The sequence below is a fragment of the Myzus persicae genome, unplaced genomic scaffold (assembly GCF_001856785.1).
Source record: "Myzus persicae strain clone G006 unplaced genomic scaffold, MPER_G0061.0, whole genome shotgun sequence".
Taxonomy (NCBI): Eukaryota; Metazoa; Arthropoda; class Insecta; order Hemiptera; family Aphididae; genus Myzus; species Myzus persicae.
The window spans coordinates 27,463-55,457 of NW_019104396.1; the positions used below are offsets into that span (position 1 = coordinate 27,463).

Below are 27,995 nucleotides of genomic sequence, written 5' to 3' on the forward strand. Positions count from 1 at the left end.
AAAAAACATCAATACTTAATATTATTTTCGTTTGTTTTGATCACAAATATATTATACAATTGTATATATCTGTGGTTTTGATAATCAGTGATAACAAGTACCGATACGCCTTAAGTGATGATAGCACAGAAATCAAAACACAAACTGTGTGATAAGAGATTGAATGGACAGAATTCTAAATAAGTAAATAATTTTTTATTTACCCAACATCAAACTATGAATATCGCTCGGAACCGTCCTATTTAACACGTCTTTAACGTATCTATCTGGTGGTGTGCGGAGCTATGTAGGTATCCAACCTTATAGCTCGTTCCATCTTATTGATTTCGTATTTTCGATGCATCTTAATAGGTCATTGGATATTTCATCGACAGACTCTGTTGGACTCTAAAATGAGACAATGAGAATTGCGGTTGATGTTTATCCAACATGTTAAACTGTAATGGGAGAATTATCTGTCATGTTTCCAAGGGAATTGTTGGTGATCACCTTGTTATTGAATGCTGTTCGTTCAAACGACGTGCCTTGCGACAAGACCCGAGCCATTTTGTCTCAGGCTAGTGGAATCATCACTCATGGTCCTCCGGGAACAAATTACTCACAGAACACTCACTGCGAATGGTTGATCAAAGGTAAGTTACTTTGATTAAAGCTATAGAATGGGTGTTTTTATTGTTACAAATCACAAGTCTTAAGTGGAATATAGGTATTTGTTAACTATTGTTGCGTGTAAACTTTTGTACCAATAGACCATAGAACTTTAATGTGAAATGAAAAGTAGAATAATTTGTTTTTTGTGAAGAGAACGTCACACCCGCATGTGTTGTCTCCATCTTACAAATGTATTGTTATGTATATTTGTATATGTGTCTTTCAAATGTACAACATAGCAAAACTGTTTTGCACGGGACAACTTTTGTCGCACCATATTTGTTGTAGAACTACCAAATTTTCACAACACGTAAAGAAGAATTTTATCTATGCAACAGCTTGCTTTTTTTTTAATTACACTATCCAATCATTTTAAATAAGCAAATGAAAAAACAAAAAAATAAAACGTTTAGAAGCAAATAACTTTTATTGTATTTATGTTATCTGAAATATAGGCAAGCTGTTGTATAGATAATTTTCTACTCTATATGTTCAGAAATTTTGGAGCCACTACTCCAAACACAGAAAGTTAAAAGTTGTCCTGCGCAAAACAGTTTTTGCTATGTTGTACATTTGTAAGACGGAGACAACACATGAGGGTGTTACATCCTCTTAACATTCTTTTTTAAATAAGTTATCAATGCCTATTTAATATGTGAAATTGATATCATACCCCACATCATACACTAAACTATTAAATTAAATATAGCAATGTTAATGAGTAGGGAACATTTTTATTGCAAATACATATTTTTATTGGAATAAGATATTTTTAATTTGATAAAAAATGTATACAATTCAGACCATTCTAATTTAAATAAATCCAAATCTATTTTATATATTTTTACATATTTTGGTATGAATATTTATTTTTACATATTTGGTAAATAAGTTCATATTTTAGTAATTTTTTATTTTTTCATTGATTTTTGATAACTGAACATTATATATCGTTTAAATTAACAAGATTGGTAATTTTTATGACCACCAAATATTATATGTTATCTAAATGGTATTTACGTACTCAATTCTGGCACGCAGCATGCCACTATTCAGATTAGAACTAGTTCAGTTATTGTCGACATTTGTGATGCCGGACCATATAAATATAAAATAATTGAAAAATAAAAAATATAATTGAAAAAATTCTGAATTTCAAACTATTAAAATCATCAAAGATATTTTAATAAGTAAATATTAACAAGGAACTCTGGACATTGAATTCACTCCTTCTAATAGAGTAAACATGATTTCTGCCCCTATCACATCTGTTGATGTAGAATGGTATTTTAGTCAATACAAGAGTATTTTCCAACCAAACTGTTACAACTTTTCATTTGCAAACCGTCATCAATATGTTCATTCTCATGACTTTGTTCCGCAATAATACTGATAGTTATATAAACCTGTATCATTTGTATTACTTTTATTTGTAAAATATTTTTGTAATTTTCAATACCAATGCATTTTTTTGATATTTACATTTTTATAATTTTTTTTCCATATTTTTATAAAAATAATTACATTTTTATTTACATATTTTGATATATCAATAAAGTCCATTCCCTATTCATGAGTATTAATTAATTTAATTATAGCAATAGCTCTTCTAGTTATCACTACAATTGCTGAATGAATTTATTTCAAGCCTAACTTATAATTTACTAATCACTTATAATTTATGTCATAACTAAACTAGTTGAGCTGCCAAATATTTTAATTTGATTTTTGATTTTGTTTTTCAATTTTTTGTCACCTTATCACCTCACTGTTTAATGTAAAATGAATTTTTAATAAAATGCTTGGTTATTATTTAAAAAAATATGAAGGTACATAATCACATTGTTTAGCCAGGTGGCAACATGGGCGGATAGGCCTACCGGGCAACCGGGCATTTCCCGGTGGGCCCCCCTTCGTATTTTGGGAATGGAGCCTTTTTATGGTTAACGCAATGACACATTAGTATTATATAATCACACAAGAAATTTCAAATTTGAAATATTATATTATTTTATATTATAATCTTTTATTTTTTAAGTTTTGAACTACAAATTATTAATTAACACTGGTTTTGTCAACATTTGAACTTTAAATGCTTATAAACAATAATCATTCCTATGTATCGTTAATATTTTAGCTATAATAAAAACTTATATAGTATATACCTATTACATTTTTATCTTTTTAACCGGACAAATAATTTTTTATTGACATTTGTAGGAAAACAACTCAAACTAATCAAATACCATTGAAATGAAGACAGTTTAACCAAGATTACCAAACAATTTTGACAAATTTTCTTTTTTTCCCAATTATTTTAAAAGTACTGGAGGATTTTTAATTTTGACCTACCAAAAGTACTAATTAGATCGAATTTGCTTTTGAAAATATATTCGAATAATAATTCAAATATTTGTCGTACTGATTATTTGAATAACTTATTTGGAAAAACTAGGTATCGAATAATTATTCGTTAGTTTTTATTCGTTGCCAACCATCACTAAATATATAATATAGGTGCTTATTAATTATTATGATAATTATAATATAATCATGTATTCATGTAGAATATTAACTAAAAGACACTATATTTTATAGGTATCTTAGTATAATGTTTACACTTAATAGCATTTAGCAGTATAAAATAAGTAGGGGTTGTCAAATAAATTTTCTAATATTTTTAAAACACAAATTGTGTTTCTTAATGTGTCTATTACATTCATAATTTTCAATATTATTCAAAGTGTAAAAGCCTAACTTAAACACTAAACTTTTATAATTAGATGTAGGTACTTAATTAATAATTGATAATGGAATATAGATGTTGTTATAGTATATTTTATGGATTTTCTAGATGTTAATATTGCCATAACAGACAAATCATACACGTCCAATATTTTGTTTTGATATTGTAGGTAATATAATTCATCTAATACTGTACTTGCGAGCAACTTTTTTTTCATGTGGGGCCCCTTTTTAAAATTGCCTGGTAGGCCAAAAATGGCCTATCCGCCCATGGGTGGCAAAGTATTGATTAACTTATTTTCAACTGAGTTAAGTGAATATTTTTCTCTGTATTAACTTTAAAGTTTTACAGTTGGATGTATTAAATGCAGTGTTGGGTAATACCTAACACAAATTACAAATTACTGTAACGCAATTAATTTTTCAGTAACACAGCAGTAATTGCATTACATTTTACTAAAAGTAATGCAATTGTAACAAAATTACTTTTTAAAAGTAATTTCTTTGAAGAAATTCACTAGTTATTTTCCATATTATTAAATTAATAGTTTTGAATGTATTAAAAAAACAAGCCTATAGGAAATTTCAGAAAAATTAAAAATGAATCAATTATATTTATTTTCGATTCCCATAATAGTTAACAATATTATTAAACATTCTAGAAGCTAATGTTAATATGTTTATACTTTATTAACAGAAAGGAAAGAGTTTGGTTAAAAAATAAAAGTTAATTAAAATGAATTATGATTTATGACTTATGAGGAAACTACCTATCCACATATACGGTTATACGGCCATATAGGTGAGATGATTGTACATTTTTTACATTTGTATATAATTGGTCTATTATCACTAGGTCTATGATTGTAAAATATATACATAATAATTGAATGAAATAAATTGAATATGATTAAAAAAATTATTAAAAAAGTAACTTAATTTGTAACGCACTACTTTAAAAAAATATTGTAACGTGATAAAAATTATTTTAGATAACTCAAACGTAATTTAAATAATAATATTTGAAGTAACCAGTAATGTAATTTTATTACTTTTTTAAAGTAATTTACCCAACACTGGTTAAATATCAGTTATTATTTTATAAATTAACGTTCTTAACATTGTTAATTTGAAATAATTTAAAATAATTTAACATTTAAACTCAACTAACTCAAGTTAATTTTTTAATTTTCTTATAGACCTTTAATTACTTTTGACTAATGCTTCATTTGTGATGGCTTTTAAAGATTTCAATATATTAATTCTCAGCTCTTGCTTTTAAAATAAAAATTATAGTAAATTATCTTCTATTGTTTAACACGATAGAGTCCATTAAAAGAATCTATTAATCCTTGTTTAATATTTTCCTAACTTGTATATAGGTACCTATATAAAACAATATGATAAATAAGGATTATTGAAATTTATTGTAGATAATAATCTTAAGATGAAGTAATAATGTATTATATATTATGAATACCTACCTATAAGCAGCTACCTTCTGTTGAATAAGTCTATTAACTCAACCACCATTTAAGATTTCCTCTGTTGTAATAACTATCACTTTTGAGATTTTACCGCATTTCTTAATTTATTATAAATAATTTAAGAAACCTATACTAATTATAGATCAGATATACCGTATATACATTCAATTTTAACAAGAGTGAATCATTATCATTTTCTATGAGCCATTAACATTTCAAAATATTTTAACTCTTTTTTGAGCTATTAATAGGCATGAGAAAATTTCATAAATTGTTTCAAAAGCAGTTGAGACATTTTTGACATTAACAAATTATTTTGTATTTTATAGCTAAAAATTTAAAATTTAAAACAAGGATTCTCATAAATAGTTCATACTATAACCAAAAAATATATTAACAGTTTTTTTTCCATAGACATTTTAAGTTAAAATTTGAACAAAATTAGACATTTAAGCAAAGAATAACAATATTACTTGTGGGTACTTTAAACTTTAAAATATTAATAATTGTATACACACATTTTTAAATGCAATATTTTTGCCAACAATTAATTCTACCTACTTTAGTAATACCTAATAGTTAAATAACTTAATTTAACCATAATTAAGGCTAGGATTTAAATTTAATAAAAAATTGTAAAATATAGATTTTATTTATCAAAATATACAAAACCATTTATTTATTTCTACATAACATTAAATATGTTTTACACAAAATCAGAAACTAACTGAAACAAAATCTACCTACTATTTAATAACCTTTTATTATTTGTGTAGAATTATTATTTATTATAATTAGTTATTATTACATTGAATATCGCTATTACAATATGTTCAAACTTTGAAACATGAATAACCGGCAATTAAAACCATGAATGGATTTATATTGACTAAAACCTTTCATACTTGTGAAAAACAAAAAATGTATAGTTACCTAATCCTTTTGTTTGTCTGATCAAGATAAGGTTAGATTGTAAATTCATGATAATTCGGTGAATAACTTAATAATGATAAATGTTAATTAGATATATTCCACATAAGATTTTCAAAATTTGAATTATGCCATTATATGCTTTATATTTAAGATATACAAAAAAAGTTGTTTGTTGTAATTTAGAATAATGAAAGTCGTAGAAATATCTGACGTTTTCATATTGAAAACCTTTATATCATTGAATTAAAATTTAACACATCCATTAGAGTGACTTTTGTAGGCTCCTAATTTACAGTAGAGCATTACCCACTTGCCCGTTTTGTATATATATTTATGTTAATTATCTGGTATCTATTAGTTGGAAAAAAGAGAGAAAGATAATTAAAAATAAAATAAAAGTGGTAGAAAATTTTTTGTGATAAGTTTAAAATTTGATTAAGTCGTTGGTTAATATCGTTGAGTGGGAGGGGATTGGTTGTTGTAGATCCTCACCATACATTTAATTTTGTAGTTCGGTGCCACTGCCATCAAGGCTTATAACTAAATAAGCTGAACAAAAACATTTGAAATAAATGGAATTTACTCTTTCAAAGAATTGATATCAAAGTGAAAACATTTCTTTCTTTCTTATAACAATAGATTAAAAATAAAATAATCTTTTCAGTATCAATCTTTTTCATAAACATTTTTAACATTATTTAATATCAAAATCTGAAGAATTGAATGGCTTACAATTTTTAAAAATATGGGCAGAAGTTAACTGCATTGCTGTACAGTAGGTATTGATTGTATTTCGTCATTGAGTAAGCCACTGTAATGTATGTGTTAAATTAGAATTCAATGATAAATCATTGCATTTGAAATATGATTCTGAGAGATGACGGTTATATTACAAAGTATATTTTATGATATACATATTTTCATGTAAATCACGGATTTTGAAGTACTTAAAAACTCTAGAAAATCATTTAAAATAAGACAGTAAACCTTAAGTCCTTTAAAAAAAGCTTAAAAAAGAAGTAAGAACTATAAAATTGGTATTCTTAATATTATTTTTGTACTAATTAATTTTTCTGTGATTTCTTTTTCAGTGGGTTAATCTGTAAATGTAATAAACTGTTTTGGGTAAATAATTCACTGTATATGGTATAAAAATAAGTAATAAAGCAGTACTAAAATAATTTTCCTAAATCCTCTGATTTGCATTGAAAGATTTAAGTTTTTTTTAAGTTTTCAAACAAAAATCTTTATTGTCGATCATACAATAATAATATTTGTTTGTATTTTGAAAAATTGCATTCCATGTCAACTGATGGATTTCCATTTAAATTTCATTTAAACATTAAAAAACAAAAATACCATTTGTATGGTTTTTAAATAATTAGTTCTTTAAAATTTGTTAAAGATCTTAAAAAGCAAAAAAAATAATATAAAGTACTAATTTAGGTCTTAAGAACATACACTTTTAGGCATTGTATATTGTGATGTATATATTTTATTCTGTGTTATATGAATTAAATTCATAGCTCATAAAGCAGCATCTTTTTGAACTGGTAAGAAAAAAGCAAATAACATCAAAATTTGTACTTTATATTATATATGTATAGCTTTTATGGTAAGTTGAATTAATTTTTGTCGAAAAAATTACATTTATTTTATTAAATTATCCTATTTTATTATTATTTTATTATATTATTAATATTTAATTATTATAATAGTATATATTTATATAATTTATTATTGATATTAACTTTTGAGTCGATACCGACTTACTGTAGAAGGGTCTGAATAGGTTCTTGGTATAAATAGACAATAGAATAAAATTAATCCAAATGTTTTGAGAACGTTTTGAGAAAAAGAGACAACATATTATATAATATTAATCATACCAAGTGTGAACAATTCTTACAAAAAAAATTTAGAGAATATGTCAAATATCAACAGTTATTTGTAGAATACCCGTTTCCTCAATTTTTTCCCATAATCATTATGAATTATTGAGTTTTTTTTTTTGACGAGCACTTATGAAGAAAATCAAAGCACTTACTGCCCCAAAAGATGATGACAGAAAAATAAAAATGAAAATAAAAGACACCCATCATTGTAAAATCAATACATTTATCACTCCCCTCAGAATATAAAATTTATAAATTAAGCTACATTTACAAAGCAACATAATTTATGCTAGGAATATAAAATAAAATAATATAACAATTGGCTCATCAATAGTTATTCCCATGTTTATTTAATATTTATTTATTATACATACCTAGCATTTTATAATAATATATATGGGTAACACTTGGTGAATATGTTTAGTTAAATTTGTAACTCAATTTTTGCTATTAAAAAATAAATCATACAAAAAAAATTCATAATATTGTACGTTGAAAAAATATGGTGATTGTATAAACTTACAAATGATTCTAAATCTACCTGTTAAAGACTTCTATAAAAATTAATGTTTTAACTATAGGTATTTTTTTTTCTTGTTTTAGCAAATAGTACAAATCAGTTTATTACTTTGGAGTTCAAGACTCTAAATACCGAATGTTCTTATGACTATGTGTTTGTTTATGATGGAGATTCATTTAATTCGCCTCTCCTTGGAAGTTATAGTGGAAAGAATCAACCTCAGTCGATATTAGCATCATCCGGTTTTGTAAGTATTTTTACTGAATGTATAATGATAACAATTTAAAAACAATAGTTATATTGTTTAAAAGATGATTTATTGACACCAATTTAAATATTTTTTAACAAAGCCATTTAATTTGAAATATTATTCAAGTTTAGCAAGTCAAATTGTGTTGAAAGGTATTTTTAAATAAATAAATAATGATGGTACCGACTAAAAATGGTATTGAAAAATTCAGTCAAAATATCAATTATCGGTATTTCAAGACTTATTGTTCATATGTCACTGAAAATAAAATAAAATATTTATAACGAAATGGAAACAAAATTAACAATTTCATATTGTTACTTCCTAAAGCAACCACAGCAACCAAACAATGACAACAAAATTAAATTAAAACATAATTTTATAATGTTGCCATGATTAGTATTATAATACTTATTTACTCTACAGGTCTTAATAGTATAATTTGTTATTATGATTTATAAAATTATTACTAAAAATATAAAAATTAGATTATTCAATCTATTTAAAATGTTAAAATACTTAATTTTAAACTCTAAATTATTATTAAATTACTTTTACTACCTATAACGCTTAACGTAGAAATACATTATGATATCTATATTTTGCTCTCATTTTTTTAAATTTCATTGTTTAATGCTTTAAAATTCAAAATTCGAAATCTTAATATACTAATAGTTTAAGTAAGCAGTTTTATCTAAATCTTAAGGTTTGTTTGAATATCTAGTTATCAGTCACAAATGGTGAAAATCTAAATTTCAATTTATGTGCAAGTGGCCAGATTTAAAAAGTTTAATATAGTCTATCGCGCACACATCAATAAGAATTAACAAGCTACAAAAATATTAAGTATTTTGTTTTTTGTTTAAAATTATTCATCTTTTGGTAACTGTATAAGCCAATCTATGTATTCAGTAAAATTCATATTATTAACATTTTAAAATGCATAATATTCAAAATTTAAAAATTGTATTTTGAAGGGTGGTTCAAAAATGATTGTAAGTGTTTTAAGGATTTTTAATTATTGTAATGGTAAAAATGTCTGTATTGGCCCAAACCCTTCTACTATGTCCAATATTTATGTCTTCTTTTAATGATTTTTTATTATTTTAGCAGAATACTAAGACATACATAGATCTGATGATTATGTCTTAGTTACTTATTTTTTATTGTTGATAATAGAAATGATTTTCCTAAACTTATATAAAACTATCAATTAAACTGTTACGAATTTAGCGAAAAGAATTCAACTATAATAATTGAAAGTTTAGTTAAAAGAAGTATAAAAGTCACTGTTTTAACTTTAAAATATTATAACTCTTACATTTTTGATTTATTTTTGATTTATGTTCTATAAAGTATAAAATAGACTTTATGAATATCCAATAATTTGTATTTAGTTCAAAATTGAATCTTGATTATATCGATTTTAACTCTGGATCACTTTAATCAGCAGCTTTAATCTTTATGTGATACATTTTTAAAATAGTTATCTAATACATTATGATTCTATTTTAATTCATCATTATTAAATATTAAATTTTTTACTATACCTATTTAAGTATTTTCATGACTTTTCTTATTATTTTTATTACTTTTTAGTTTATTTTAGTATATTTTGTTTTGTATGTTTAGATGTTAATATTGTTGTTCAGTGACACAAATTATGCATTAGAAGGTTTCGAAGCTTCCTATTACGTATCCGATTGCCCAAGAAATTGTTCAAGTCATGGATTTTGCCTTCGAAATTTTTGTGTATGTGATAATGAATGGGGTGGACCTGACTGTGCAACTGAACTATGTCCGGATAAATGTGGTGAACCTCACAGGGGTGTGTGCAAACAAGGTCGATGCCATTGCTTACAAAACTATTCAGGAATGGGTTGCACATTGAATAGTTCTGATTCTACAGGCAATAGGTTTGATATTTTATCTTTCATTATTAAAATATTATCTTACAATTTACGAGATAAAATATGATTTTCATCATTTGTTAAATTTTAGATGGCATGATTTGTATCAGGGAGGAATACATCCTAGAGCTGCCCATTCAGCTGTGTATATTTCTGAGGCTGATTCTTTATACATTTTTGGTGGATATGATTTAAATAATATTCTTGGTGATCTTGTTGTCTTTCGGTTTAACACTTCTATGTGGTACGATCGAAATGATAATGTTATAGGTAAGATAATTTTAATTTAATTAGTAAATATTTATTTATTTGTAAGTATATCTTAATATTCATTTGTGTTGCTGTACACATATAGATCCTTTACACACAACCGTCAATTCCATTGGATCAGCCACCATAAATGCTCTGATGACTGCAAAGTTAGGAGATACGACAATTGGAACAAATCGATCTAAATACTCTTCTTCTGATAATACTAGTCGTGTAAATGAACATAGACGGAACAAAACATGGTCAGCTGTATTACATGATATTTTTGTATCACTAGCTGACGATTCGACGTTCCTTGAACATCAAAATGATGTAATTTTGTTTTATTAATATAATATATAAGTGTTTCAGTGTTGATATACATCGCAATCTTATTAAATAAAATTTAAATAAATTAACTTAAAATATCCAGTACTTAAAATATTCTTGACTTCTTGTGCTTTGAATTTATATGAATTGTTGTAAATATTATTTATAATTATCGGTTACTAAATATGTTTATTTTCACAATTCAGAATACTCGTCATTCGCCATTTGAGTTTCCTAATGATGAAAATAATGAACATATATTGAATGAAATTAAACAAAAACGATTACCAGCCCCACGCTTTGGTCATGCAGCAACAAAGTGGGTAACATATTTTATGAAAAAATTTATTTCAATATTTTTTTTAAATTATGTTATATTTTTTTAGGTACCATGGAGGATTTCTCATGTATGGTGGTAAACTGAAAAAGGGTTTGTCAGGAGAACTATGGTTTTATAACATATATACAAAAAAATGGTTTTTGCGAGCCCGAAATTCTACCGTAATACCACCCTCTCTCACAAGACATACTCTAACATATGTGGAACATACAAATACTGTTTATTTAGTTGGTGGTAGTAATAGCAAAGGATATTTTTCTTCTCAGATATTTTCTATTCAACTTAATACAGGTAATTTAATACCATTTGTGATTTTAAAATAAAATAAATAGTATTATGTTTATCGTTATTATTATTTTTTCAATGCCGGAATTAAGTATAGTCCGTATTCAAAAAAATAAAACTTTCAATTTATTTGTTTTTAGTATTAAAATAAACAAGTATCAAGTATCATTTCTAAATGTTCTTAAAAAGTCATAATATGTTACCTAAAATTTGTTCAATGATAATTTTTTTTATATGTTATAAAATTTTATGTTTTTGCATTTAGATGATGAGAATGAACAATGGAAAGAAATTAAACCGAGAGGTGGCAAAGAATTAAATTTTCGGGTGGCAGCTCATTCGACAGTATATGATATTCGTTCTCAATCTCTCATTATTTATGGTGGAATTGTCACGAGCGCATCATGGTTTTCAAAACTTAGTGATCGTATGTTTATTTTTAATATACCAACAAAGCATTGGTCTGAAATAAAATATCCACCATCAAATGTACCCACCGAACGAGCTTTTCACTCTGCAAATATAATGGGTTTGTATATTACTCATATTAAGAATTCCATGTGAAGCGACCTTTGACTTTATAACATATTATTTGATACTATGATCTAAGTTTAAGAACTCTCCTTCTCCATATTTATATCTATAGAATTTTTATACCAAACCTAACTTAAATTTTACTTTAACATTTCTATTGAAATTTTAAAATTAATATAGAACATGAAGTCTTAAAATAAATAAATATTAATTTATCTTTTTAATCATAATTTTATGTTATCGTGTTCTGTGGACCAATTTACATTAAATTCAATAGTGAATATATTGTTTTATAAAAAAATCTCAGAAATCTTGAGTCAATATTTGTCATCTAATGATAGTGAACTTTTAAAATTATATAACAAGGTTATTGTTTTGAAATCGTTTGCTTATTTAGAAATTCGTAGCTTTAGAAATTAAACTTTGTCATTTTCGTACAATTGTAACTTCATTCAATAAATGCTTATACAGTCTTTAATTCATTTAAGCAAACTAAGGTATGGACAGAATAATTTTTTATAATAGGTTATTCAATACTATCCTGCCCTTCAGTGATCGAAGCAAAACATTCTGTAAATATTCTTTAATATTATTATTTAGAACTTACTGTTTAAAGGATATGACTTATGCACTATGACTTAACTTATGTTATTGGCTATATTTTTTATATTTTTAAGTCTTTGTGTGGGCTACTTAACCCTAATAAATTAATTTAAATAATATCACTGATTTTATCAAACCTTTTGTTTTTAGGAAATTACATTGTTGTTTTTGGAGGATATACACATAGGCATGCCAAGGAAGAAATTTGTTATGACAATGAAATATATCTGTATCATCTTAGTTGTAATACATGGCTTAGTCGAGATGTGCTCGGGTTATCTAACAAAGGTAATTTAAGAAAATGTTTCTATCTTGAATTTATTTATTTTTCTATTTCTACATTTTAAATTGTCAATAAATGCACTATAGAGTTCACTCATAAGAAAATGTTTGGTGTATTTGGACACGGATCTGATGTCCGAAACGGAAATACATTAATTATTGTTGGTGGATATCGCGGAAACATAAACTCAGATTTGTTAGCATTTGTTTTACCACCAACACTAGTTCCAACTGGAAATGATTCCTATCATTTAGAACTTATGTGCTTAAGGTAATAAATACTAAACAGAATATATAAATAATACTCCTAAATAATATTAACAATAAAATAAATATTTAGGCACAAAGGTCTTCAAGAGTGTACAGCAAATCCTGAATGTGGGTGGTGTTCTTCTGACGATACTTGTTATGGTCGTAATGGGGGTATAAATTGTACAACCAATTTACAAACAACCAGATGCCCGGGTATCTGTTCTGCTTTAACTGATTGTCATTCATGTTTAATTCATGGGGAAAGTACTCCTTTTAGCAATAATCAATCAACCACTTCAGTTGCCCATATTATGCAATTAGGTCGATGTGTTTGGTGTATACAAGACGGTCGATGTCATCATAAAAATGGTAAATTCCATTTTATATTTTATATTTATTTAATATTTATGCATAAAAAAATATTAAAACTATGGATCTAAATATTTTTATTTGTACAGATAATTATGAAGTGTGCGGTCTGCATAACAATAATTTTAATGGTGGAGGAATAGAAGTTGCTTATCCAGACAATTGCAGAGCCTTAGATAGAAGATCAGGGTTGACTTTTTTCAAATATTTACATCCTGCAAATTTTTCACAGCCAGACTTAGTAAATTCAACTTTCCTATTTATTAATAATCATGATAATTACTTATTATTTTAAAATAATTAATAATTGCTATAGGTATCAGTTGTTAATACAAGTGTCATTGATGTTTCAACCCATTTACCAATGTCTAGAGCTGATCTATCGATTGGTGGTACAATGGTTGTAAGGCTTTCTGGATTTTTGAGATTTCCTCAGATGTGGGACAATCATAAAGACCAACTGCAATTATGCTCTCGATTTACAAATACCCGACTTATTATGACATCTCCATATATGTACCAACCAGTAAGTAAATTCAAAATTTCTTAATATTAAAGTTTTTTTATTATCTTTTCTTATCAACTAAAATCAATTGTTAGGAAATCAATATAACATTGAAAGCTGATGGTTGGCAATGTTTACAACTTTCATCGTGGTCTACTGAAGATCAACCCTTACATGCTCCTGAACGATACTTATTAGATTTAACAACTCATAAAAATATAACATATTCTCAAAACACTGGTACCTCTATAGTAGAATTACAACACAATAAAGGACATAATAATTCAAAGGTATTTACAATTATTATTAAATACTAAATGTTAATAATTATTTATGTATTTTAAATATAAATAGCCTTTTACAATGGATTATCTCGAACCATATCATAGCCGAGACAGCTCAATATGTGCTGGCTATCAAAGTTGTCTTATATGTGTTAGTGATGCTAATTGTGCATGGTGTGAATTAAAATCCGTTTGCACCACAAGAAATCAAACAGATTCAGTTTTTTGCCATAGTAATAATGATATTAATGAATGGAAGTATCTTGTTATATCACCTCAGCTATGTCCAAACTGTTCTAATCATGTGGATTGTGTTGACTGTATTCAAAGTGGATATTGTGAATGGTGGAGTCAAGAAGCCAAATGTGAACGGCGTGGAAGGTTTGTTAACAAAGATCTTTTTTATTTTATCAAAACTGGTTAAAATAGAACCATTTAAGATTATTTAATAACTTAGAAGCAATTTATACTAACTATTTTGATGTTTTGATTATATCTATCCATTTTTTTTTAGATTATCTGAAGGAGTTGTGTCTATTGATTCATGCCCAGTCCCATGTTCAAATAGACACTCATGTTCTGATTGCTTGGACAGTGGCCGATGTGTTTGGTGCCGAGCAACAAATGTAAAGTATTTTTATTTATTTGTACCTCAGTTTTTAATTACATATCATAATTTTTAGGAATGTTTCCATTTTTCTGAATATACATCAGAATATCAATTTGGACGATGTCGAGAATGGATTGATAGAAGTGTTCATTATTATGGATCAGGACAGATGCAAATAGATAAACCTAACTTAGCATGTACCTCATGCGAAAAAAGTATGAATTGCTCTAGTTGTCTAAAAACTCTTGGTTGTGGATGGTGTTATGACAGTGGTAACCCAATTCAAGGGATTTGTACAGGAGGGGATTTTAGTAAACCGTTTATAGGTATGTGCATTGTTTGATGATCCAAATATTATTGTAAATTATAATAAGTGTATTAAGAATATTTTAACTATATTTATTATCTTCTAGGAACTTGTTCGTACATAATGAACAACAATACTTATGAAGAAGACTCAAGTTGGGCATATGCACAATGTCCAGATGTTGATGAATGTGGTCTAGGGCTACACGATTGCCATAAAGAAGCCAAATGTACCAATACTCAAGGTTCATATAGCTGTCAGTGTAAACGAGGTTTTATTGGCGATGGAAAACATTCATGTACAAGAACGTAAGTCTCTTTTGCTGGTATTTTACTGGTTTCTCAACAGTCAAATAATAAATACTTTCCTTTTATTTTTATCGGTGGAAATTGTGTTTATCAAAATGTATTGATTGACAGATGTTGAACTAATGTAATACCAGCATTATGTTTTGTTAAGACTAAAATAAAACAGCATAATTTTTATATTTTTCTTAAATATAACTAAATCTGTAGGTGTTATCATAAATGTCTAAATGGATATTGTATTGGAGCACCTGATTATACATGTAAATGTGATCTTGGGTGGACTGGAGCTGATTGTGCAATTAACTGTGGATGTAATAATCATTCAACTTGCAACGAACGGCCTGGTACATGTGACCAGTGTCAAGATTGGACCACTGGGCAGTTTTGCGAATATTGCAAGTAAGTCAAATAATATGAACTTAAAAAAAATATTATACTTACATTATAATCCAATAATTACTTTATAGAGCTGGAAGTTATGGTAATGCAACATCACTAGAAGGATGCCACAAATGTGATTGCAATGGTCATGGTGATGAACAATTAGGTATTTGTGATTCTAATTCGGGTAAATGTTATTGTAAACATTATACTGAAGGAGATAATTGTCAATTTTGCAAGAAAGGATTTTTTGGAGATCCAAAGTAATTATTATTATTTAATAAGTTAAAATTTATAAATAAATGATTTAACAATAATATTTATGATTTGAGATATTTTTAAATTTATTTTTATGCTTTGATTTCAAATTAAGATGTTATTTTCCTAAACTTGTTTAATTTTATAGAAATGGGAATGTTTGTTATCATCAATGTATGGCCAGAGGTATTTTATCTGGTATGGGGCCTCAAGGTTTTGGATCAAAATCTGTGGAGGTCAGTGCTTGGGAAACACGTTTAGAAGGTCCACCATCAAAAGAATGTCTCTGGATAATTGATCCTGAAAACATGCGTAATAATTCAACTGCAATGTAAGTTCATAATTTGTTTCTAGTTGTACAAAAAGAACTAAAATATAAATACTACTTATAAAATAAAAGTCTCTAAAATATATTAATATTCTAAGTATTTAATTTCCCTGGTTATGTTTTCAGTGGATCTTATGTAATACAGTTAACAATCGATAATGATATAAATGTTCCATGTGGTATGAACAGTGTTTATGTGTATGATGGACTACCAAATTTTGTGTCTATGTCTAGAACACACCCAGCTCATTCTCTTGGTGTATTTTGTACCAGAGATTCTCAGTATCCTCTAACCATAGAAGGGGTTACTGGTAAGCTTGCATATTACACAAGATATTTCTATCTTACATGTTAAAATGTTGAATTAAACAGTTAATTAACAATTTAGGTGTGATGACTGTTTATTACAAACAATCTGAACCTACTGAAGGGTTTAATGCTACATACGTAGTGTTAAGCTGTCCAGACTTCTGCCCCTCAACCCGAGTATGTCATCATAACCGCTGTGTCTGTCAAAAAGGAAGCACTGGAGTAACTTGCCAAGACTTAATATGTCCAAATGATTGTAATCATGCTAAAGGCCATGGAAAATGTGATCATGTTAGTAGATTTTTATTAAATTCTAGCGATTTAAATAACTGACGATTGTTCTATTTATTTATTAGGAATATGGTCGCTGTATTTGTGATAGTATTTATGAAGGAGAAGATTGTTCAATTTCAGTTCCTATATCTAGTCATTTGCGGCAACCACTTATATTTACAGATCTATTTAACTCAGCTCACGTATCAGAAAATTTAGATCACTTGCGTCAAACATTACCTCGATTTGGACATTCAGTAGTTGCAACAAGGCGTGGTCAATTGTGGTTATTCGGAGGTTATTCATTATCGCATGGTCCTTTAAATGATATACGTTTGTTTGACTCTAAAAACAATTCTTGGATGCAAGTAAGCTACATTGATTCAAATCTGGAATGAACAAAACATTGTAAACCCTTTTTGAGTTATTTATAATATGATGAATATTATTAAAAGGTCACAGTAGATGGCACAAATGACGCTCATATGCCAAACGGAAGATATTTCCATGCAGCTGAAATTGTACATTCTCGAAGAGAAATATACGTCTATGGAGGTCTAACGCAAATTCAAACTGCTTATGGTCGTTCTACAAAATATTCAATGAAGATTTTATCAGATTTTTGGAAATTCAGTTTAAAAGATCAAAGATGGATAGGGATACAAGTAACTAATGTTGATATAATTAGTTTTAAACTACTAAGAGGATGTCATAGTCACATGTTTTGTCTCTGAACATACAACATAACAAATTTATATTCAGCAATTCTAGTTCTGTTAGGAAGCCTTGATAAAGTGAATTGACCTATTATCAAATTTAAGCATATTATCTGTGCTTTCTCCTTGAGCTTTTTTACAATATTTTATTTTTTAGCAAGTCATGAGAATTTTTAAACTGTCCCATTTTAAATGTTCATAATTTCTTAAAAATTTTAATATCATAAAAACTCGATGAAATTACAGATAATATTCATATTTTGTTTAATTTTGATAATAGGTAAACTCTTTCGTTGGGTTATTTCATAAAATTGGACTGCTTAACAGTTGACACACATTTTGTATGTCATAAGTTAGTAAGACGGAGACAAAACATCATGTAGGTATGGCGCCCGAATAAAATAGCTTATACCTTGTGCCAGTTCCACGCGGTCTTTTTTTATTTTTTTCTGTTTTTAAAAACATTTATTTTGTCCCATCAATGTAGGGAAAAGTTAAGTTTACTTTTAGTTTTATTTTCTTGTCCTGTGTTGACTCAGCATTACCCACAATTGATTTATGTTTTAATATAAAATGCTAGCTTATTCATTAAAATATGATTGGTATAGTTAGAACTATTATATTCTATTAAGTATTAACAAACAAGTATTTTGATATGTATAAAAATATTCACTAGTTCACAGAAACATGAAAAATTGTTGAAAATATGCATGCACATAATAATATGGTGCACTTAAAATAACTGAAATATGCACAAAAATAATATATTTAACAATTTTTTTTTAAAATATTAGTAAATAGCACAAAGAACTCTTAATTTATTAAATTTAAATTTTAACTATTTCTTAAATTTATAATTGTATTGTTAATGTTTAGTAACCAAATATTACCCATCTGCACCTACCTTAATTTCTCAAAGTATATGAAACACTAAAACACTAAGCTATGACTCGTACCCTATAACCCCTGATACTTCTATACATTTATTTGGTTCAAATTTTAGTCAAAATAACACTAAAAATCTAAAATACTTCAAGTATGCAAAAAATAGTATTATAAAATTTCATATTTGGAGTCTAGTGAATAAAAAAAATGTACAGCTCACTCATTATTTTTATATGTATCCTGTATCCTATAATAATTAGCAAATGCTATAAAATCCTAGCCCTGGTCATCACTATTAGAATTAATAAACTGGCAGAAAATAATTTGTTATTACAACTTATGATTCAATTTGAATAAAAAAATATTTGAGGTAAAATGTGCCGTACGGTTTGTTCCACAATTGTGTTCATATCACATTGCTTGTTATTGTGCCTAGAAACTTGTTAAATATTTTGATGTTTGCCACTATTTATTTTTTCCATTTTATTCTTATTGTTTTTTGTTCAAAAAGAGAATATTTTATTTAATTAACTTAGGAGAGGTGATATGTTGAAAAATTTGATGAGATATGTTCTGGATCATTTTGACTCATTGAAAAGTGTAGAAAATATGTATAGTTTTTAATTATATTTTATTGTTGTATTATACGGTGTTTGAATTTTTCAGACAGAATTGGATCCCCCTCCATTGGCCGGCCATACTCTTACATTACGATCTGTTGGTGATAAAGAAAGTCTTATATTAATTGGTGGTTTTAGTCCAGATATGGGCTTCCTTGAAGATGTATGGGAATTTGATATGCAAACAGAAGTTTGGAGAAAGCTTAAAACAAGTGGATATGGACCAGCTGGTAAGTGCTTCAGAAAATAATAAAATTAATTTATAGTCGTAGTATAAAGACATTTTTTTTCTTAATACTTATGTATTTAATTTGTTAGCTATACCTGTTAAATAATGTATAATGTGTCTATTTTAACATTTTGGTTATTAGGAATTTATGGACATAGTACAGTATACCATGGGCCAACTGATAGTTTGTATGTATTTGGTGGATATATTTACTCTGTTAATCAAACAATAATGACAGATAAATTATTCGCACTTAACTACGAATTACAAATATGGACTATTTTACCTATTTTCAAAGACTATAATCCACCAAAAAATAGTCTAGTAAGTAATTAGTTTAAATGTTGTAAACATGTGTTTCAATTGTATAAATTATAATATAAAAGTGGATGTTGAACAATCTTTGTTCCCAAAAATGTATCATCTGTTATGTTATACCATAGTTCATATTGTTGTTATTATTAATCATACAATATGATAGACCAAAAGTAATATTCAAATCAAGTTATATCGGATTCATATACATACTTATAATAACAATAATTATTAGTTTCTTCAATTTAGCATTCACAAATTTATTTGCCGTTTCAACCATGATTACATTTTTCACAATACTTGTCATTAATATTGCCATCTAAAAAGTATTTATTCAATTTTTCAGCCAAGGGGACGATTTTTACATTCAGCTATTACAACAGATGAATATATGTTTGTTTTTGGCGGAAGGACTGATCCACCTAGTACAAATGATACACTTATTGCTTACTCATATGCATGTAACCAGTGGATACGTTTATTAACTCCAGGTAAAATTAATACAGTATAAAAAGTGCAATTCAAATGAAAATTGAAATAATATATTCGTATTTTTCAGATATATTTATTATTGGTTTGCCACCACCACCTACTCATGCTCATGCAATGACATTAGACATAGAAACAAAGTCTATGTACATTCTTGGTGGTTTTGCAGGCGATATACAATCTCGTGTAACAAGGATTCAATTGCCACATGACCTTTGTAACCTGTGGTCTGGTAAACGAGATAAATGCAGGTCAGAAATTAAACTTAATACAATTTATTATAATGTTGAAATATTTTAAATTAATTTAATCGTATTGTAGAATTTTTTTTGTTTCTATTACCTACTTAAATATGTACGTAACTAAATTATCAAAGCCCTGTTATATTAGTTGTATTGCTAATTATTATGAAGAGGATAAACGTAAATCTCGTTTTCTAAAGGTTTTTACTACCTATCTATTGTTTTCGTTATTTTGATTAGATCACTGGTTGGATGTTCATTTTGTCAAGTGATAGGAACAAATGTCAGTTACTGTTTTACTCATCTTGGTCCAGGCTTTAATCCCTGTGTTTCAACTAATGGTACATCACGAACAAATAATGGAGTATCTTGCAATTCAAACTGGATATCTAGTCGATCTTGTGAACAATACACCACATGTACTGATTGTTTAGCTACATGGCCTAATAATCATTATGAAAACTCAAATGTAAGCAATAAACTTAAAATTAAATATTTTTTTTAATTTTAGCATACTATGTATTTAAAAAAAAATAATAAAATAAAATATTCACGAATTATTTCTAGGTTTGTTCATGGTGTGCAAATTGTGGTACTAAAGGACAATGTGTTAAAGACCCTTCAAGCTGTGATAATCAATGTAAAACAGTAACTAAAGTAGAAATGTGTCCAAATATTCAATGCATGGCAACTAATTGTGAAAAATGTCATCAGCAAGGAAATTGTTTATGGACTAGGTTTGAATTTACTAAAATTTGAACTACTTATTTCAGTCATCATAAATTATTTTTCATATTTAGGCAAGTGCATACATCTGAGTTTGGAACTCTTTCAAATGGTGGGTTATTGTATGATTGGAGTTGCTCTAGTCTAGATCCCAATCAACGGTCAAATATCAAAATAAAAAACTCGTCCATTTGTCCAGAACGTTGTTCTGCTCACAAATCTTGTGAAACATGTTTATCATCTCAAGTAAAATATTTTTAATGGGGATAAATTATAATTATATTAAAATGGGTTTTATCTTTTAGGGTGGAGAAGGAGGCTGGCACGAATGTCGCTGGTCAATTACATTAAATGAGTGCATATCACCTAGTTATCAACCACTGTACTGTGCTGGGGGTGTTTGTGGACTTGTTCTTAGTGGTGGTAATATAGATCGTTGCCCTCAACCTTGTTCTAGCTATATTCAATGTTCCACGTGTCTCCGCCATACCCATTGTGGATGGTGTGCTTTAGATGTATTGAACAAAACTGGACAGGTAAATACAATTAGTTTAAAAATATTTTCATTGAAAAACTACAGAACTTAATTTTTTCTTTCTTCAGGGAATATGTACGGAAGGTTATATGTCTAGTCCAGCTTCCGGCCCCAACCACTCATGTCAGGAACTGCTTCAACACTTAAATACTGAACCTAAAATGGCAGCTTATCAAAACTTAGAATCTCATGATTTCATTTATGGAATAGATGATGCGCTTTCATCGTCTACAGATGTAGCTTTATTAAATAAAGAATCAGCCTTAAATGATTCTGTAGCTTGGTATTATATAACTTGCCCACCAGAAAATGAATGTGTAAATGGTCATCACAGTTGCAATTCAGAAAGTGAAGAATGTGTTGATCTTGCTGATGGTTTCCATTGTGTATGTGGCAATGGTTATCAACCTGATGATAATTCTCAATGTATTCCAATTTGTACACAAGGTGACAAATTAAAATATACTACTCATAAATTAAAATTAATAATTTTACATATGTATGACAATCTATCAATATGTCTATCAGATTACATCTGTTATCAACTGATATTATTATATTAATTTTTAATAATATCAACCAATATTCCTCTAAAGATAGACCAGTTGGCGACCCTTACACATCATTATGATTATTATATTATTTTTCATTTTAAATTACTTAATATATTTTCTCTTTATACCTTTCATTGATACATATTTTATCTTTGTATCTCCCTGGTGTTATTAAAATCAGTGCTATTATCAATAACATCAGTTTAGTTGGTTTTATATTGTTTGTCGTGTATTACTGCGGATTATGCCAACTAGTAGGTATAGTTGATTATAGTGAACTTTTTAATTTATATGTAAAAGAATTTTAAAACATACTTTCAACTGAAGTAAATCATAGTTGTGTAAGTTATAGTTATAGTAATGGTTATATAAATTATTTTTATTTTTACAATCTATACAATTATAATACTTAATACGTTCTCTGCAAATGGTGTGATTTAAAATTGTTTGCATAACCAGTTGAGTAACGTCAATTGGTGTCTTGTTTAAAGTACGTGTAAATCGTTCATTGATAATTTATAATTTTTCAATTTTTATGAAATTTTCTTTAAAACTCCAATTTGATTACTGTTTCAACAAGTATTTATACATAATCTGCAACAGTCTGCAAACATGTTAATATTTTTATTTTGATTATTTAATGTAAAATCACATTTATAAATAATTATAAATTTATAAATAACATTTGTATTGGAGACTACATACTATACTTAAATCATTATACGGTGACCACAGTTCACTATTAAACCGCATATTGGAATAAATTAATAAATAAACGTATTACAAAACAAAATTAAAATGCAAATAATAAAAATAACCTTGTATTGTATTGTATTTATTTTCAGGCTGTGTCAGAGGCGAATGTATAAAACCAGATGTCTGTCGCTGTGGTTTTGGTTATGTTGGTTCCAATTGTACTATACAATGTGAATGTAATGGACACTCTGATTGTGCTGGTCCTGATCGCTTAACAGAATGTTTGAGTTGCAAAAACAACACTCAAGGCTCTCAATGTCAACGGTGTAAATTATTTTATGTTGGTAACCCAGTGGATCATGGCCAATGTATACCATGCTCAGATTATTGTAATGGGCATGCTCAAGTATGTGTTGAAAAATACGATAATGAACCGTTTGATGCTCTAAGTATTTTAAATGATCCTAATACTAATCTTATGCAAAATGATGGCCCTCTTTCTGATGCATATTGTATTAATTGTATGGACAATACAACCGGTCCAACATGTTCAGGTTGTTTATCTGGTCATTTTCGAGGTTCAAGTGATAATCGAGATCCTTGTAGGCAAGTGTTATATTTTAAATATGGATTTATATTGTTTTCAATAAACTATATCATTAATTTAATTTAATATTATGTACCATTCATATTTTTTTGTAGACCTTGTGAATGTCATGGTCACGGGAGTACATGTGATCCAATTACCGGAGAAAAATGTGATTGCCAAAACAATACTGAAAGTGACACAAACTGTCAGTCAGGGGGCGTACCTCATCACCGAACATTAAAAAATACCGTTCAACTGTGTTGGATGCAACAGTGTTCAAAGTGTAGAGAATCATATATGGGAACACCAACTGATGGCCATCAGTGTTATAAACAAATGAGTGTAGACTTAAGGTTTTGCTTAGATGCCAAACTGCTTGATGAGTGTAAAACAAAACCTAATCCTCTTTATCCAGGACAAACGGTATGCACTTAAATAAATATTATATTTCATTAAGTGTACTTTATTATTTAAAGAAAGATATTTAGAATGTTTATAAACATTTTTACTAATAATATCCATAAAGTTGCTTTTGTAAATATCTCAAATCACATTTGAAAATTTAAATAACTATTTGTCATAGAAATAATATTTAAAAAAAATTATTTGGAACTTATATTGCTTACTTTTATTGCATTAATACTATATGGTGCTGGTATGCTTCTTAAGATGTTAAGCCTATTAACAATGACAAATCACATCAGTCAAAAGATAATTCTTAATAGAGCTCAACTATAACTACAATTTCTGATATTTTGAGGAATATATTTCTTATTTTCTCTATATTTTTCTTTACATCTAGTAAAAATTAAAATTTCAAATCTTGAATTAGAGTTAGTTGGTTTCTAATTTAATCTAAGCGATGTAATTGTTTTTATACAAAATTCCTTACTTCCGTCCAAAATACAATTATTATCAAATGCTTAAAGGTGTCTATGCCAGTTTTCCAATTTTCCTCAGTTTTCTAAAACTTGAAAATTATATTTTATACTTAAGTTGTTACTTTATAATATTTGTCTACAAATCTACTGCATGATATCTATTTAGGGTGGATTGATACCTTGTATTATATGAACAAAAATGACTTCACAATAAAATCTCTCATGCCTCATTGATATGTAACATTTTGATGATTTTTTTTATCTAAAAGATGAGTACTTTTTTAATTAAATCTCAAATTTGTGTACTACTTTAAATAGTGCTAGAAAAATACGCTTATAAAATAACAAATATTATTCATTATTCAAATGTATATTTTAGCTTCTATAGTTATAATTTTGTAAATCAGGCTTTGATAGAATCTGCAAGATATTTTCTTCTTTTATATAAAAAAAAAACTAACTAAGTTACTATTCTACAGAGCGTGAGAGTTTTTTCTGTAAGACATGTTTTTGTACTAAATACGCAACAGCTCCAGCTCCCTTAAGTAAAAATAGACATCACTGGTTAATCATTCTACAATAATTTACCTGAGTATTTCTCTGTTCATAATAATTCTTATTACTGACCTCATGTTTTTTAAATGTTGCAATAAATTCATATCTTTATTCATACTTTATCATTTTGGGTATTGATAACGCTACGACAGATTAATATTGCAATATTTTTCACAGTTATTGAGATACACATAATTCTTGCGCCTAACAATATTTTAATTTGTCAAGCAAACTACTAGTCCTTAATCTATTATGTTATTATTACAAATTATAATATTTAAAAAAAATGTAACCTTCTAAATTATCTTAAAAGTAGAGTATTATGTTTCATAGTATTGTTTTTTAATAGTGTTCTCTTTTGTATTAGTCGTTTTTTGTTGTTCAACCACGTTTTATGAATGTTGATATCAGAATAACTGTTGACATAACACAAGGCGCTGTCGATTTCTTCTTAACATCACATGAGGATATTTTCATAGTTACTAAAAATAAGTCACTTAACAGGAATGTTTTTGATTTTGATCCAAGGTAATATTATTCATTAATGAAGTTAGATGATAGATAATTCGAGCCATTATTTTAAAAGTATAAACTTGCCACATTTTTCAGGTTTGAGTGGTTTAGTGAAATGGAAACAATTGAACGCGTGAGTAGTAGCTCAAATTCTTCAAAGGGTAAACATTTATTTACATACCAAGAGCACAAAACCAAAGGTTTATCTACGTATGTGACATTGAAAAAGAGTATGTCTCTGTTAATGGTGAAAAATGTCAACAATAGGTTTGTTAATAGTCAAAATATACATTATATTATATTATAACCTATGTATTATACTATTATTATATCATTTGTTTTACAGATTGATCATTACACTTCCACATGATAAACATGACCTATCAGCAACAAGATATTACATGGCATTGTTAGCAATCTCGTCGTTACCTGCTCAAGCCACTCATTTAGTACCCGTCCCGACTTACGGAACAGTGTTCTTTAGACAAGACCAACTTCATATTGATCTCTTTGTGTTTTTCTCTGTATTTTTTTCGTGCTTCTTTTTGTTTCTTGCCGTATGCGTTGTTGGATGGAAAGCTAAACAAGTAAATAATACCATATATATACTACATGTGTAGGCTGTAGGGTTGTCATTCATTTTGAAAACTGGAAATGTATGAATCTTACTAAACAATACTCATAAAAATTACTATGACAATAGTCATTTATAATTTAATTAATTAATTAGTATTACTGTTATTAATAATTGTTGGTATCAAAGTCATTACTTTAGCTAAATACAAATCTGTACTAGGTACTGAAAGTAAAGTAATGTAGGGCACAAAAAGCAAATTTTACAGTAGAGATAAAAAAATATTATTACTACCTATATTATATCTTCTGCTAGAATTCCAGGCATTCAGTCATTAAGCTCATACTCTATAATAACGAACCTATTTGTATGAGTATTTCTATTGATACAGTGAACTTACATATCCTTTGAATAGGGCGAAGGTTTTAGAGTTTAGACGTCTGTTCTGGCTTACATTTTGATAATATGTAAAATATTAAGACTACTATATTAGAAGTAATGTGCCCATAAGTTAGATATAAAAGTATCTACATACTACAAAAAGTTAATAGTTCAAAAAAAGTGTATAAAAATTATTTTATATGTACCTAGGTCCTAAGTACCTTTAATTATAAGATAAACACTTGACACTCATTTTGTATTCATAAAGGGTATTATGTCATTTTCTCTAAAGTATTATTTAATTTCGATCATATAATAAGCGCTTTACCTCTAAATTTCACTCAAGATGTGCATTGATTATATATACAGTTTTAATCAATGATATAAGTATGCAACTGTTCTGCGTCAACGTGATTTTTATAAATGAATTTTAAATATCATTTTGTAATTACTGAACACTATATTATGATAGATTATAATCTGTGTATACATTGGATAACAATATAAAGTGGATTTTTCTTAAAATTTCGTTTTTTATTTTTCGCCCATCAGGCAGCCGACATGCGACGAGCTCGTCGGCAACAGGTCGTGGAGATGTTGCACATGGCCAAGAGACCTTTCGCATTCGTGGCCATCGTACTGAACTGCAGCACTCCACAGCAGCAGCTGGATACCAACAACAGCCAAGTGGCCAGGTTCGGTGACATCAGGCCGTTGGCGATTGAACCGACCAGCGACGCTAACGCAGCGGTCACCACGTTGCTGATCAAGCTGCCCGATCGCGGCCATCAGTCGGCCGGCACGAGGCTGGCGCTTGGCTCCACATTGGTGTTGAACATGCTTAACCCGAGGGGTGGTTACGCTTCCAACGCGCACCGGCACCACCACCATCACCACCACCACCACCATCACAACAACGCCGCCGGTCCTAGACAAAGGAGAAACGCGCCCCAGTGATCACGGTTAACCGTTGTCTCCGCGCATTGTATAAATATCATTTGTAAGGTATATTATAAGATTGTGGTCGTAATAGGCATTGTACTGTATGCAATAATAAAAAAAAATAATAATAATACGTTGTAACATAATCCGTAAACATGGCGTTTTAATCAGTATTTCCCACTCGCAATAATTGCTCCGACTACAATAATTACTGTGAGCCTGGTAGTACGCGGCCCATGTAGATATTCCGATCGCAATTTCATCCTTCCAACGCATTTAATTTTAGCGCCCGTGCATAAAAATTAAGAACTCGCCTAAACATGCAATAAATATAACGTACTTACCATATTTCCAT

General features: G+C 27.9%; 1 protein-coding gene across 1 annotated transcript; it reads left to right on the top strand.

The window, feature by feature from the left end:
• The first annotated feature begins 154 nt into the window (after positions 1-154).
• Positions 155-27,955, top strand: LOC111041849 (multiple epidermal growth factor-like domains protein 8). Its single transcript, XM_022326287.1, has 41 exons — positions 155-286; positions 352-632; positions 8,315-8,478; positions 10,114-10,397; positions 10,483-10,661; positions 10,747-10,973; positions 11,177-11,289; positions 11,357-11,601; positions 11,861-12,124; positions 12,883-13,020; positions 13,102-13,285; positions 13,355-13,635; positions 13,725-13,876; positions 13,952-14,161; positions 14,236-14,430; positions 14,495-14,805; positions 14,939-15,050; positions 15,108-15,360; positions 15,448-15,649; positions 15,857-16,048; positions 16,117-16,293; positions 16,437-16,619; positions 16,743-16,927; positions 17,005-17,216; positions 17,282-17,566; positions 17,654-17,863; positions 19,466-19,649; positions 19,791-19,972; positions 20,310-20,454; positions 20,523-20,703; positions 20,935-21,163; positions 21,262-21,431; positions 21,495-21,666; positions 21,726-21,956; positions 22,024-22,402; positions 23,355-23,811; positions 23,908-24,217; positions 25,598-25,758; positions 25,840-26,010; positions 26,090-26,330; positions 27,251-27,955. Exons 2-41 carry the CDS (start codon positions 443-445, stop codon positions 27,653-27,655), a joined length of 8,766 nt encoding a protein of 2,921 aa, XP_022181979.1. The 5' UTR covers positions 155-286; positions 352-442; the 3' UTR covers positions 27,656-27,955.
• The last annotated feature ends 40 nt before the right edge of the window (positions 27,956-27,995 follow it).